Source organism: Macrotis lagotis, chromosome 3, assembly GCF_037893015.1.
Source record: "Macrotis lagotis isolate mMagLag1 chromosome 3, bilby.v1.9.chrom.fasta, whole genome shotgun sequence".
Classification (NCBI taxonomy): domain Eukaryota; kingdom Metazoa; phylum Chordata; class Mammalia; order Peramelemorphia; family Peramelidae; genus Macrotis; species Macrotis lagotis.
This window is the reverse complement of record NC_133660.1, coordinates 112,708,622-112,723,816: the sequence shown is the minus strand read 5'-3', so window position 1 is coordinate 112,723,816 and position 15,195 is coordinate 112,708,622. Positions and strand designations below refer to the sequence as shown.

The window sequence follows — 15,195 nt, the reverse complement described above, 5'->3', positions numbered from 1 at the left end:
AAAATTGCCAGTGAGGAAACTCACCCTACTACTACAAATTGGCTCTAACTGGCTTTTTTAAGTATTTGAGTATGCCATGGACCTCTAAGAAGTTAAATTCCCAGGATCCAGGGTTGATGAAGCTAGGGTGGGTAGGACTTGAATGAACATTTAGCTTCCTTACTCCTAAAATAATTCTCTATCTGCCATCTTAACTCTATTTATAGTAGAATAGAGAATTGTGTGATTTGAGCATTAAGGTATGAAAAAAATCTGGTAGACCATAAGTCTTAGATCTAGAACAAATTTGAGATATCATTTTATTTAACCCTTTGATTTTGCAGATGAAGAAACTGAGGCACAGAGAGGAGAAAAATAACTAAATCCATAATAATTAGAACTAGGCTGTGAACCTCAATGATCTGAGTCCAAACACAGTATTCTTTCCATGGCCCTTCAGTGTTGTTTCTTTTACAAAGGCCATATGAAATTACCAGTGCTTCATAATAATAAAGATGTTGAGAAACCTGAATTTGCATTTCATCAAGATTGAAGGATGCTAACAAAGTAGATTCCCTTCTCCCAACTCTGTGACTCTTCCCTTTCCCACTCCCCAATAATGTTGAGTCTAAAGCTATCTTGTCAGGAGCAGCTAGTTGGCACAGTGGATAGAGCACCAGCCCTGGAGTCAGGAGTACCTGAGTTCAAATCTATCCTCAAACACTTAATAATTACCTAACTTGTCACAGGCCTGATAACTCTTTCAGTTGTTTGAAACTAAAAAGTGATTGACTGTTTGGACCAATTATTATAATTATAACCTGGCAATAATTAATAAGCTCTAATTATAGCAGAAGGCACTCATTCCTACCTGAAGATGCTATACAGCCCCAGGGTCTGGACCTTCTGCTACCTTCCTGTGTAGTTCTCCTTACCCTATGGTCTTATTCACAGCTTTTGTGTATTTTCCCCAGTTTATTTCTGGAACAGATATTTAATTCAGTTATTTAAGAGATATTTTCTGTGCATCTAGAGTCTACAAGGGACTGTGGAAGAATGTGAAGAATAAGGTATTGGTCTCTGCCCTCAAGGAGTTTGTAATCTAGAAGGAGACTCTTAGACATACAGCAATACCACAACAACAGAGACTAGGCAATGTTGGGGGGGGGGGGCAAAGTGTTTTTTTTTTTAATTTATTGGAATGGGTTTTATAGCATAGAGATTGATGAAGATAAAAATGATGATTCATGCTTTAAAAGTAATTGTTAGGGACAGTTAGGTGGTACAGTGGATAGAGCACCAGCCCTGGAGTCAGGAGGACCTAGATCAAATCTAGCCTCAAACACTTAATAATTGCCTAGCTGTGTGGCCTTGGGCAAGTCACTTAACCCCATTGCCTTGTTAAAAAAATGAATAAATAAAGGTAATAATTAAGGGGAAGCTAGGTGGTCCTGGAGTGAGGAAGACCTTAGTTCAAATCCAGATTCAGACTCTTGACATTCCCTAGCTGTGCAACTCTGAAGAAAGAAAAAGGCAGGAAGGAAGGGAGGGAGGGAAAGAAGGAAGGTAGGAGGGAGGGAAGGAAGGAAAGATCTTCCAAAAATAATTATTAAATCTTGGGTTGTTAAAAAAGTCTAATTCAGCAAATGTTAATTGAGGACCCACTATATACATACCACCTTGCACATTATAGAAACTCAGTAAATACTTGTGTAAAGGAGCTGAAACTTAAAATTTCCAGACCTAATCACATGAAAGAAAAATGATGCAACTACTCAGGTTAATCCTTTCTTGAGGTGGGATTAGATTTTTTGAGTGAATTAGAAAAGAAATGATTCAACAGGATCAACAATGAAAGACCATGACCCTGAAAGTCAGTCCATTCAGTAGTCAGACTCAGAGAAGATCCCAGCTCCTGAGAAAAAGATCTCTAGCACAGGGCAAGTCAAGAAAAAAATCTCCATGGTGATGGGAGAACAGAAGTTCAGGCTGGGATAGCTGGAATTGGAAGCTGGGGTCAGAGATCTTGGAGTAAGGGTTTGGGGATGATAAAACAAGTTGAGTCTGGATACATGTCATTAACTCTCTGTTGCTGTTGTATATTACCTTACTCCATGGAACCTAAAATCCATTTGTCTTCCTTTGCTTTAAAAGGCTATTTTATCTTTAAAAACTATATAAGCCACCTTTTTGCCAGTCTTGGGTAGACATCCTGGGGGGTGCAGCTGGGGCGGTGCTATAGAGAGGGAAACGTCCCAAGGGAAGAGAAGGCTTTGACAGAAGCACATCTTTTATTAGAAGCCTAGAACTAAAAGGAGAATAAAGAATCACCAATCTTTTGATATGAATTCCTAGAGCAGGGGAGGAAGCCTTCTATTAATGAGAGGGAGGGGCAAACCAAAGTGGTCAAATCACCCACCATAGCCACTCTTGCTGTTTTGAGATTAAAAAAAAAATGTGGGTTTACATAGATAGATAGATAGATAGATAGATAGATAGATAGATAGAGATATGTTATATATAGATATATACATAGATATATGCATACACATGAGTTTACATGCATGTAGTCATGCTTACCCACATATATTCATACCTATAAACACATACATATATGCATATGTATATTTGTGCACATTTATATGCATATTGTATACACACAGACACAGACACATAGTATAAGGAGTAGACCCACCATCCAAGAACTTATCTTTAATCCCACTGCCTTGTTAAAAAAAAAGAATAAATAAAAGTTATCATTAAGGGGCAACTGGATGGTTCAGTGATTAGAGCACTGGCCCTGGAGTGAGGAAGACCCGAGTTCAAATTCAACTTCAGACTCTTGACATTCCCTCCTTGTGCAACTCTGAGGAAAGAGGAAAATAGGAAGGAAGGGAGGGAAAGAAGAAAAGCAGCTATCTCCAAACTTCCCTATTTCTATTGAAGGCACTGCTATCCTCATAGTAGACCAGATTCATAATCTCAGTCATCCTGTCCACTTCCCCCTCAACTCCTTTAACCTTGTCTAATCCATAACAACTTTTATTGGTTCTACCCCCAGAACATCCATCTCCTTTCCTATAAGCTTCATCACCTTTTGCCTACATTGCTGCCCTGATGGTCTCCCTTCTAGCCTGGCTCTCCTCTAACCCCTACTCAAGCTGTCAAAATAGTATTCCTAATGCATAGCATTAACTATGCTACTATTCTGTTTAAAAAAAAAATTTTCAGTGGCTTCCCATTGCTTCTAGGATAAAATATACATTCTTTCACCTAGAATTTCAAACCTCCTTAATAGGGCTCCCATCTACCTTTCCAGTCTCATTCCATTGGATTCCTCTTCAGATTCTCTACATTCTCGCTCAATTTGACCACTAGCTCTTCCTTGACCTTGACCCTCTTCTCTTTGGCCATCACACAAGCCACAGCCAGAAGGTATTTTCTCCCAATCTCCACTTCTCAGAATCTCTGTTTCCCCCCAAGGTTCAGCTCAATTGCCCCCTCTTTAAAGGAGGTCTGGACTCATCTCCTGAGTTTTTAGTTCTCTTCCTCCTGGTTTTCTTGTAACATTCTTATCTGTGAATATGTTTTATGAACCCATTTATCCTCTTAAAATGTTAGGGTTAGACACTGTTTTGGTTTTATCTTTGTACATTGTATCACATGGATCTAGCATATAATTAGTTGCTTAACACTGTATTTTAAAAAAATTTTCCAATTACATGCAAAGATAGTTTTCAACATTCATTCTTTTGCAAATTTTTTCTACCACCGCCCTTCCTTCCCCCCTCCCCATGGCAACAAACAATTTGATATAGGTTTAACATATTTCCATATTAGTCATTAACATTGTTTTTTAAAATAATATAAATTGGAACATAAAACTTAAGATGCAGGAAATATCTGGGGGGAAAAAAGAATACTATACATAGTAAAGTTCTAAAATGAGCAACATTAGGGGCGGCTAGGTGGTGCAGTGAATAAAGCACCGGCCCTGGAGTCAGGAGTACCTGAGTTCAAATACAGTCTCAGACACTTAATAATTACCTGTGTGTCCTTGGGCAAGCCACTTAACCCCATTTGCCTTGCAAAAACATAAAAATAAATAAACGAATAAATAGATAGATAAATAGATAAATAAATAAATAAATGAAATGAGCAGCATTAAGGACCCAAATGTGTAGTATAATACAGTACATGTCGTCTATGTACAGACTAGGGTCTTTTGTGATCAAGGTGGTCTAGGGTCAAGAGGTATATAAATTTGAGCTGATAGATTTGATTCATCAAAAGTAATCATCCTATGATTTCTCTCTCCTCAGACTCAGTAAGTTGATCAATGTATACCTTGGAAACAATGTAAAGATTAATAGACTGCCTTCTGTAGGGGTGGGGAGGTGGGGGGGAAGGAAGCAAGATTAGGGAGGAAATTATAAAATTCAAACTAAATAAATAAATTTTAAAAAAAGAAAAGTTAAAAAAGTAATCATCGTGAACCTATTATATATATGTAAGAGATTATCTCATCAGGGTTCTGCATTATACAAGTCTCAATTATTCCTGTGAGTTGCTAGGAGTTGAGGGATGCTTTCTGAACTAAACTATAAGACTTCTGAGTATATGAATTATTCATTATTAAAGGGTGTTTTTAAAAGAATGTGCTATTTTATATTGACTTCAGGATGCCTATCCAAATAAAAATGATAATATACAATTATTATGTCATAATCATTGACTGAGGATGTAAGCTCCTGGAAGACAGGGATTTATTTATTTTAGTCTTAATATTTCCAGTGGCTTGCATAAAAATCATGCATATAGTATGTATTTAAGAAATATTGTTTATTGAGTTGAGAAAAAGGTATCACTTGGAAAGCCAAAAAGAGGAATGGAACAAAGTCAGTGGATGCCTCAGGATGCTTTTTATTTGTTTTACATGAATCTTAACTTGAATTTTGATCCTTAAAGTGAAAAGAGTTCTAAAGGTCATATTACTTGTTATTTATCAAGGCCTCAGTGAGACTCTTTAAAGTGAGGTTAAAAAGTATTTGAATTGCTAATGAAACCAAAACACATTGAGCAAACTATAACTATAGCTACAACTATAAAAAAAACACACATTAGTGGGTTCATATGGATTATTTTTTATCAAAAATAGTAATTTTTAGTGATTTAAAATTCCTCCAAAATTAATCTCTAGAATCAAATATAAAAGATAAAATATAAATAAATTAAAAAGTTATATAACTAACTAACACTTCAGGGCATCTGGTCTTATTTAGGAATATAGTGAAATGACCTGGTTTTATGATTGTTGGTACTGAATTTTCATCTAAGATATAATTTTTTTCTTAGAAACAAAAGAGATCCCTAAAACTTTGATTATGTGATTAGGATTTGAAATATGGCTGATGATAGCTTATAACATTCCTTTTAAAGTTTTGCCTTCTGTAATTAACTTTCATGTTCTCCTGTGAACTATATTATAAATCCCCTTGTGATTCAGGTCAAAGGAATGTTCCAAAGGTATATTTGCCTTTTTTTTAAATTTTGATTAGTTACGGTTTGCCTTTTTTTCCATTTTGATTAGAGTTACAGTAGCTATCAGGGACTTCACTAATAGGAAAATAAATAAATAAAGTTTTTTTTTTTAAATGCACTGACCCTGATTTCACATTAAAATGACCGGAGTTTGACACCAAAGTGACAGCTGGTTAACACAGCTTGAAAGGTTAAAGTGCTTGAGTATGTATAAATATTATGACTGATCTCTTAAGTGTGTTGGAAGACCCTTTCAGAAAAGGTCCCTAGTTTAACAGTTTACTGCAAGCTTCTCCTTTAGTTTGAAACAACAATATCACAACAAATGTTTTATCTTCTGAATTTAGAGGAAATGAATGGAATAATTAAAAGTAATTGAACTCAATGAAACAATGACTGTAAGTGCCATCCATCTAGGCTTGTAAAAATAAAATGACTTCTTTGTTCAGCACCCTGGAGTTCAGATACCCGTATTCTAATAGCTTGGATAGATAAAACTCCCCAAGAGTTTTCCGTAAGAGAACATCAGCAGTGAAAGTATGTTGAAAATGTTCTGATAAAATATGTTTTGACCCCTCTGTTTCACATTGCAGTTCAAGAGGAGGGACAATGAGAAATGTTAGAGATCAAAGGTGAGTCAGGATAGAAATCATTCCTACACTCTCTGATCTTTTAAATTGTTCCAAAGGGCATATCCATGCTGAAGCTAACCTTATTTTTAAATCTAATTTTAGTTCATATTTATCTTAAGGCACTATTCCACATAATGAAGGCCATTTGGAGCCTTCTTTGCATCTTCAGTGGTCAAAGTAAATTTTGGATGACAGCGTCGATTAGAAGGAATAGGAAGCAAAAGTAATAAACAAAAGTCCAAGAGACAGAGTTTGTTATTAGGCTTCATAGATTACGATTATCAGTGAGACAGAGTTCAGGGAGATGCTTTCCCATGGGGCAAGAGGCAAAGTTTCTTAAAGGCACCGACATCAATTAGTAAAGAATTAAATAATCAAGTAAAAACTGACAAGAGCCTTTAATCAGCATGAGGTACAGTAGCACAGAATAAAAATATCAGAGGTTTTGAAAGTTTGAAACGGTAATCAGAGGACAGGGAGTCATTGTATATTGAAATGGGGTATGATGGAATTACTCATATTTTATGCTCAATATATAGACAAAAACCTAGAATTTTAATTAGGAAGGGAAAAGAGAAAAAAGATAGAAGTACAATAATATAGAAGGAGGACATGAGTTAGCAATTTATAATGAGACAGAAAAGTAATAAAGTTTGGAGGGGCTAGGGGAGGGGGTGTTTATAGGACATCCAAAAGGTAACTTAGTCAAATGGACCTATAGGATCAGAACCTGGAAATGATCTTAGAGATAATCTAACCCAAGAACCTTCTTTTACTGAAGGGGAAACCAAGGTCCAATGAAGCTAAATGATTTGCCCAAGATCACCTAAGAAGGAAGTAGTAGAGCCAGCATTTAAACGACAGCTTTAAGAATCTAAATTCGATAGGTTTCCTATGAATGACTTCTGTTTTCCCCTTATGATATAAAATTTAACATCTATATTGCATTTGAAGTTTTTGATGCTTTCATTCATTAGAAGAAAAATTTATATTTAAGAAGAATTATATCATATTATATATTATATAAATATTATATATAATTATAGTAATTATATCACAATTATATTAATTATATCACAAATTTTGAATTCAGGGTAAGTAGACAAACAGGTAGAGACAAACAGGTAAAGAAATAATGTTATTGTAGTTATTAAGTCTTTTCAGTCATAATGCACTCTGTGACTCCATTTGGAGTTTCCTTGGCAAAGATACTGGATGGTTTGCCACTTCCTTCACCAACTCATTTTACAGATGAGGAAACCGAGACAAACAGGGTCAAGTGACTTGCTCAGGGTCAAACAGCTAGGAGGTTTCTGAGACCTGATTTGAACTCAGGAAAATGAGTCCTCTTGACTTGAGAACTGGCACTCTATGCACTATGGCACCACCTAGCTGCCAACCACAGATGTACCAATGTATTTTTATATTGAATATAACTGCTAACCATTGGAACCAGTCCTATGAAGTCTGATGTCCCCCAGTAAATGTAGGGGGAAGGAGCAGAGGGATGCCACCATAGAAAAAAGCAAGGTGGCATCAGGCAGTTCCCTGGCTGATGATTACTGCGACTGGGGAAGTTCTCATTTTATTTCACTGTTTGTATTTGATGTAAACCACTCATAGTTGGGTGCAGTAACACCAGGGAGAAGGCAACTTGCCCTCTACAACCCCTGAGAGACCAGCTTACACCCCCCAGAGATAGCCAACCATCTGCTCTCAACCCCTTGGAGGTGTGACGTGGGAAGAAAGAAGCAGGCAAAGGGGGTGATGATTGTCTCACACAACTCTAGGACACTGTGAAAATAAGACCACCAGATCCAGGGATAGAGTGTGACAGTGGTGATAAGGGGCCCTGACAATAAGAAGGGACAGATGAACTTCAGATATAGATCAGAGGATTGCCCGGCAAAGTCCTGGTCACATTACCCTAGACCATAACTTGATCATATAACTTGGGTCTTCTTGTATTTTATAGTCCATAAAGAGCACCCCACTTTAGAATAAATACTCCATATGGTACAGAGACTATGTTTGCCTTTCTTCATATTTCCACTGCTTAGCTCAAGGTCTGGCCAAATTATAAGAACTTAATAAATAGTTGTCAACTGACTGAATATGTATAAAAATAACCAAAATGCAAGATAGAACAAACAAGTATATGAGATGCAAAGGAGTATGAGGGTAAATCCCCAGAAGAAAAGTTACAAAAGTAGAGCGAATGAGTGAGCATTTATTAGGTAAGCCTTTACTGAATTAAAATATCAGCCTATTTACAATTGGATCTAATTAGCTTCAGATCACAGATAGGATCTGCCCAGTTAATATTTATGTAGTTCCTATTATGTTCTAAGTATTTTACAAATATTATCTTATTTAATTCTCATAAGAACTCTGGGAAATTGGGGCTATTATTATCCACATTTTATAGATAAAAAAAATTGAGGCAAATAGAGGTTAAAGGACTTTCCCAATTAGGAAACATCTAGGACCAGTTGGAAAATATTTGATCCAAATTTGAACTAAGGCCTTCCTGTCTCTAGGCCAGCACTCAATACATTTCAACCCCACAGAATATTTTTTCATGTTTTTAAAAATTTTATTGATATCTTTGTGGTTTTTTAAATTCCAAAGTCATTAGCTATTTATTTTCCTATATACATATTGAACCCTTTCATATGTGTGTGTGTGTGTGTGTGTGTGTGTGTGTGTATGTGTTTGTATATAAAATCAAGGAGATAAAAAGTGTGACAGGTGTCAGGAAGAAGTTTTGAAAGTAAAGATAGAAATGGCAGGGATCACTGCTGGGGTCCCTCTGAAAGTGATCTGGGCAAGTGGTCATCAATCAGAAGAGTGGAGGTTTCTTCAGGACAGAAAGAAGGGAAAATAAACCTTGAGTATAGAAGGAGAATGTGTTACACTATTCAGTCTCTGGGATCAAAACTAGCCACTGCAGTTTATTAAAGTTGATCTTTCTTTCAGAATTGTAGGTATTGCATATGTTGTTCTCCTGTTTGTTTTTCTCTGTATCAGTTTGTAAAAAAACTTCCCATTTTTTTCTGAATTCTTTATAGTTGTCCTTTCTTCTGATATAAGAATTTTCTATTATCTTCATTTTGTTCAGTTCTTTTCCACTTAGATAACTCTCACTGCCACCAGTTTGGTTTTTTTTAATTACAAAATTGCTTGCCTTTCCTCTCTTTCCTTCTCTCCTCTTCCCATCTCTATCCTCCACCCTTCACAAATTCCATGATGATCCCATGGTCCTGTACTATGTGACTAAGGAGTGGACCAAGGATTTGGAAACCAAGAACAAGGACAATATTTATGTGAGTGGAAGAAGTGGAAGAAGTAGGAGGTTGTGCTTGCCCCCCTCACCCCTGTAGAACACATTAGAGGAAATTTAGCCTAAATTTGGAAATATGTTTAACTGGGACTCTTGATACCCGATCTGCCTAATACAGCATGGTGGCAATGAGCAAGTTGCTTAAACCCTCTCAATTTGCCTTCATCGTTCTTCATTTGATTTGACTGTATTACTTCCACAATACAGTCTATGAATCTAGAGTGTTAAACAAAATCTGTCAGAACTTTACATGATAATATATTGCATGTAAAGAACATTATTTTTTGTCCTAAATAGAGGTTAACTTGTAAATAAGAAGCCACATTTACATAGTGCTTTAAAGTTTAAGTATGCTTTTGCCTACAACAAACCAGAAATAAGTTATATCTATGTTAATCTTTCCATTTTATGGATCAGGAAGACTAAATGATTTGTCCTTGGTCATACAGCCTGTATCAGAAACAGGCTTCAAATTGAGGTCTCCTAACTTCAAGTCTAGTGCTTTCTCCATTGGTTAACACTATTAATTTCCCTTTTCTGTCTTCCTCCTTTTATTTTTAGAGCATTATGGATTCTTTAACACATTATTGATTATTTGATAATGCCCTTCTATTCCTTATGTATTTTCTAACAGTGAATAGAGCACCAACCGTAGAGTAAGAAATGCCTGGATTCAAATTCAGTTTCACAGATTGGATGTGAATCACACAGGTTGGCTATGTGATCCTAGACAAGTCACTTAACCCTAATTGTCTCGCAAAAATAAAATAAAATAAAATAACTTCCTATGAATACTTTATCCAGTGATCCCAGATGTCTTCCAAAGAAATTCTTTCAATGTTTATTTGTTGTTGCAATTCAGTCTTGTCCAGCGTGATCCCCAGGGATTTTCTTAGCAAACATACTGAAATATATTTCTTTCTCCAGTGTTTCTTCATTTTACAGATGAGAAACTAAGGCAAATAGGGACTAAGTGACTTGCTCAGGGTCATTCATCTATTAAGTATCTGGGGTCCACTTTAGACTAAGATCTTCCTGACTCCAGACCCAGTGCTCAATCCATTGCACCACCTACTAGCCTCTAGTTGTATAGGATAACTTGAGATGCCCACCTCTGTTCTATGACATATAGTCTCTATATAATGCCCTTTTTTTCAAATGACTATTGTATGAGAACTGAAACTTGAATTTGTGGCCCTAACGTTTCCTTTATTCTTTTCCTATTGCCTTAGCACATTTGGCTATCCATTAGCCTTCATAAAAGGTTTGATCAGAAAGAAGGTTGAAATTTTAGAAAAAATATATTTATATGATAAGAGAAGATAATAAATAGCAAAGGGAACCAGTGTAGTGGTTATTAGTAGTGCTACTTGATTATTGTTGATTATATAGGGTTTTTCCCTAAGTAAATTATTCAATTGGAAACCTTTGTGTTTTGTGGATACTAGGCCAGTGTTCTGGTTACTCATCATATTCTTTCTTGTTCCTCCTATAGGCATAGTCCTTTTTTAAGTTTAATTGATATACTTTGCTTTTACATCTCAAACATTTACAAATTATACCCATTTCATGAAAGGACTTTTTTAACAAAGTAAAACTTACAGTGATCTCGTCTGGAAAATACATGCTTTATATTACAACTCTGGCACTCCACCTTTCTAGTTTTTTAAAAAATAAAATTTATTGATAATTTTTTATTTTACATCGCTTAAATTTTCTCCTCTATCTTTTCTCCTTCCCCCTAGAAGTCTTCCTATAAAATAAAGAATATTTTAAAAGAAAAAGAGGAAAAAATGGTTAACAAAACAAGTCAGTATAACTGAAAAAATCTAAAAATGCATGCAATGTATTTAAAAACCCACCAAACATGCTTGTGTGAATGCGCATGCATGTGTGTGTATGTGTGTGTGTGTGTGTGTGTGTGTGTGTGTGTGTGTGTGTGTGGAGGGAGGAGGGAAGGGATAGTACCTTCTCATTTTCCCTATGGGGCTTATTTTACTAATTCTGCATCATTCATGGGAATATTCTTCCAGTTACATTGTTGTGCTCATTGTATATATTATTCTCTTCTCTTAGGAGAATGTAATATTAAGGTTGTTTGTCCATTTTGAAATTTTTATGGAATATGATATAAGATGTTAGTCTAAGTCTAATTTTTGCCAGAATGTCTTCCATTTTTCACAGAGGTTCAAACAGAGAGGTATCAGATAGAGTTCTTTTCCTAGGAAATTTATGTTTTCAAGTTTATCTAGATAATTGGGTTATTGAGTTCCATTAGTCTGATTCTCCCTAGCATAGTCTATTCCATTGATATATTTTATTATTTTTTAACCAATACCAAATGGTGTTGATAACAATTATAATATAATATAGTCTAAAGTTTGCATGTGTTGCTCCTCCTTTGCTCCTAGTTTTTAAAAGTTATATTCCATTATATTCCAGATCTTTTTGTTCCTTCAGTGTATTTTATTATTACTTTATTGAGTTCTGTAAGGTAACTTTTTGGATACTTTGATTAGTACAGCACTAAAATTATGAATTGATTTGGTAATATTGTGTATATATATATATATATGTATATACATATATATATATACAGTCTAGTCATGACACTGAATATTCCTCCTGCTATTAAAGTTTTTCTTCATTTCTTTAAAGAACACAGTAATTGAGTCTGTACAAGTACTGAATACACTTTGGTAGATTGACTCCCAAATATTTTATGCATTTTGCAGTTATTTGGAATGGAATATGTCTTTTTATTATTGCTTCTTGGTATTGTTATTTTTGCCCCCAAATCCTGCTAATTTTGGAAGAGTCCATTTTGTAACCTGCAACTTTATTTTTATCCTTCTCATTTCCCCTGAATTAAAAAAATTAAAAACCCACAAAAAAAAAATTTCTCAGAACAATAATACATAACCCTGCAAAATATACTCCCACATTGGTTTTCCCAAAAATACATGTCTCATTCTGGATTTTAAGTTTCTCACTTCCCAGTCAGAATGTGTACCCTGAATCCATCAACTCTCTGTCACGGATAATATGGTTTATCATTAGTCCTTTGGAATTGCAATTGGTCATTGAATTGATCATAGCTCTTGCAGCTTTCAGAGTTGTTTGTCTTTATAGTATTATTATTATTTACATTTTGTTTCATCAGCTTCAAAAATTGTTCATTTTTGTAATATTGAAGTTGTTAGTATAGAACTGTTCTGGTTCTGTTTATTTCATTCTGTATCAAATGTTTCCTTATCTTTTTTTCCTCATTTTTCTCCATTCAATACATCACACCTTATTCAGTCATTTTTCAGTTGATAGATTGAAGATAATTTTCAGTGTTTTGCTACCACAAAAGAACTGCTATAAATATTTTTATACATAAAGGACCTTTCCTATTTCATTGATCTCTTTTGAGTATAGGTCTAGCAATGATGCAACTTTTCCAATCACATATGTCCTACCCAATATCTCTTATGACAGTTTGCTCTTAAGTCATTAGTAATGTGCGGTGGTCTTTCTAAATGGTAATGTTCTATACTAGAAAATTAATTAATTTCTCTGACTTCCTACTCAGAAGATCAAGAAAACCTCATCATTGTAGCCATTGGCTTGTTTGAGTTTGATACTGCCTGTGAGGGATCAGTATTAGACCCAGGAAAGCAAGTGCAAAAAGAAAATAAAAATTTATTAAAAGAAGTTATAACACATAAGAAAATGATAGGTAAAGTTAGGAAGAATTTAAAGAAAAGCCTTGTGGATTTGGCAGGTCAGTTTTGAGGAGAGAAAGAGAGAGAGACAGACAGACAGACAGTTCAGAGAGAGAGAGACAGAGACAGAGAGAGAAAAGGGCAGGCAGTCGTGAGGTTTGGGTTAACCAGGACACGTGGTGAAGCCCTTGGTGCTCCATATGGATTAAGGAAGAGCCAGAGGAAGGTCCATCCTTCTGGATGGGAGGCCAGAAGAAGCAAAAGAGCTTGCTTCCTGTTAAATACCCCTCTTTTCACCTTGGACGGGGTAACTTCCAATGGCAATCTACCTGCTGGTACTTAATGTCCAATTTTTAACACATTTCAGTGTTCAGGCCAAGATTAACAGGGTCAAGGTAGAAATACAGTGTACAAGGGAGGTAGAATTTCAAGAGCAGAGACCTCCACCTACTTGAAAGATTTTGTTTCTGCTAGTTCACAGTTCTCTGCATCATTTCCCTGCATCATTTCTACAAAAAGTTCTGAAATTAGAATGATTGAGAAAACTATTTTTAAAGTGACTTTGTAAAGGAGATACTACCTAAAATTAAGATTCTTTTTGTTTGTTTTCTCAGCACCTGGTCTGACTGGAGTTGTTGGGGGTCGTCCAAAAGTGTAAGTTTATTGATAATTAATGGATCAATTAAATTATACTTTAAAAAATAAAAAAAAGTTCATTGTGACATTGTTTTCTGACTAAAGATAAAAGAAGAAATGGAGAGAACAGAGTTACCAAGGTCACATTCTGTACATTCCTGAACCTGAAATTCATCTGGGAACTTTGCTTTGACTCACAGGCCATAAGCTTCCCTTATCTAGAGAATAAGCTCATGGGAGCAACTGTAATTGGATAAATCTTCTCTAAGGTGTAAAGTCCTTTTCTGTAGAAGGTAATGGTTTCTTTTAATGAGCAGGATAAAGTTCAGAGGTCATTTACCTTCTGTCTAGGAGACTTTACTCCAGCAAAGGTGATTTACTTGAAAACTTAAAGACTGTTGTAGAGTGTCATAGGACACAAATATAGAAAGTTAATTGCCTCAACCAGTACTTTACTCCTGGAGAGGTGTTCCACTAGGCTTGTCTCCCTCCTGCAGTCAGAATCTCTCTTTAGTTATTTCTGTTTATGGAAAGAAGCTGGAACAAGATCATTGAATGTTAGAGCTAGGAGGGGTCTTGGAGGTCATTCCATTCAAACCCCTCATCTTGAGAAGCTATTGGAATCTCAGCCCTGATAAATACTGGCTCTATGTCTACTTAACAATACCCTTGCTCCCCTATCTCAAAGTCCTCCACTAATTCCAGGGATTTCTCTCTATTAGTCTCTATACTTCTTCTTTCTTCACGGGCCTGATATATATAGTTCTTTGAGGAATCTGAAGCCTTCCCAAGCATTCAGGCTTTGAAATAGGGAAGTCAAAAAACCTATTTTATAGTTTCTGAAGCAAACCTAGACAAAAGTGAATGGAACCTTGATGATAAACACAAATTTCATGATAGCAATAAACTTTATATAATTTAATACCTTATGAACAAAAGAAAGGTATCATAGCAAGCATATAGGTTTTCACTTAACAACTCAAATAATGGAGCAATGTTTCAAAGAGAATTTAGAGAATGAATGAAGTGACTTCATTGATAGGGAGAATTCTCTGATGAGTTTATCTAGGTAGGTCAGCAACTCTGTAATTTAAAAGCCTTAGAAAATTGCCTGAAAGAGAAGTAAATTGTCCATGATCACAGGGTCCTATGGGATCATAGAAATGGACTTAAACCTAGATCTTCCAGTCTTTACAGCTGGCTCTCCATATACTGTCTACCTCTCAGTTCTATGGTTTATGGCTTCAGGGATTTATGTTCACTCAAAGAAATCTCTTTGGTTAGAATTTAATGTTACTATAAACAAATTTTTAGATTTTGATGACTTTTAAACTCTAGAGTCTATGTAGTACAG

The 15,195-nt window shown here is 35.5% G+C and overlaps 1 protein-coding gene across 1 annotated transcript in view; it reads left to right on the top strand.

Moving 5' to 3' along the window:
* The window catches only part of LOC141519187 (uncharacterized), a 134,747-nt gene that overhangs the window by 74,690 nt on the left and 44,862 nt on the right, over positions 1-15,195 (top strand). The window contains exon 14 of the mRNA XM_074231572.1: positions 13,820-13,859. Coding sequence (XP_074087673.1) covers positions 13,820-13,859 — 40 coding nt within the window. The remainder of the gene's footprint in view (positions 1-13,819; positions 13,860-15,195) is intronic.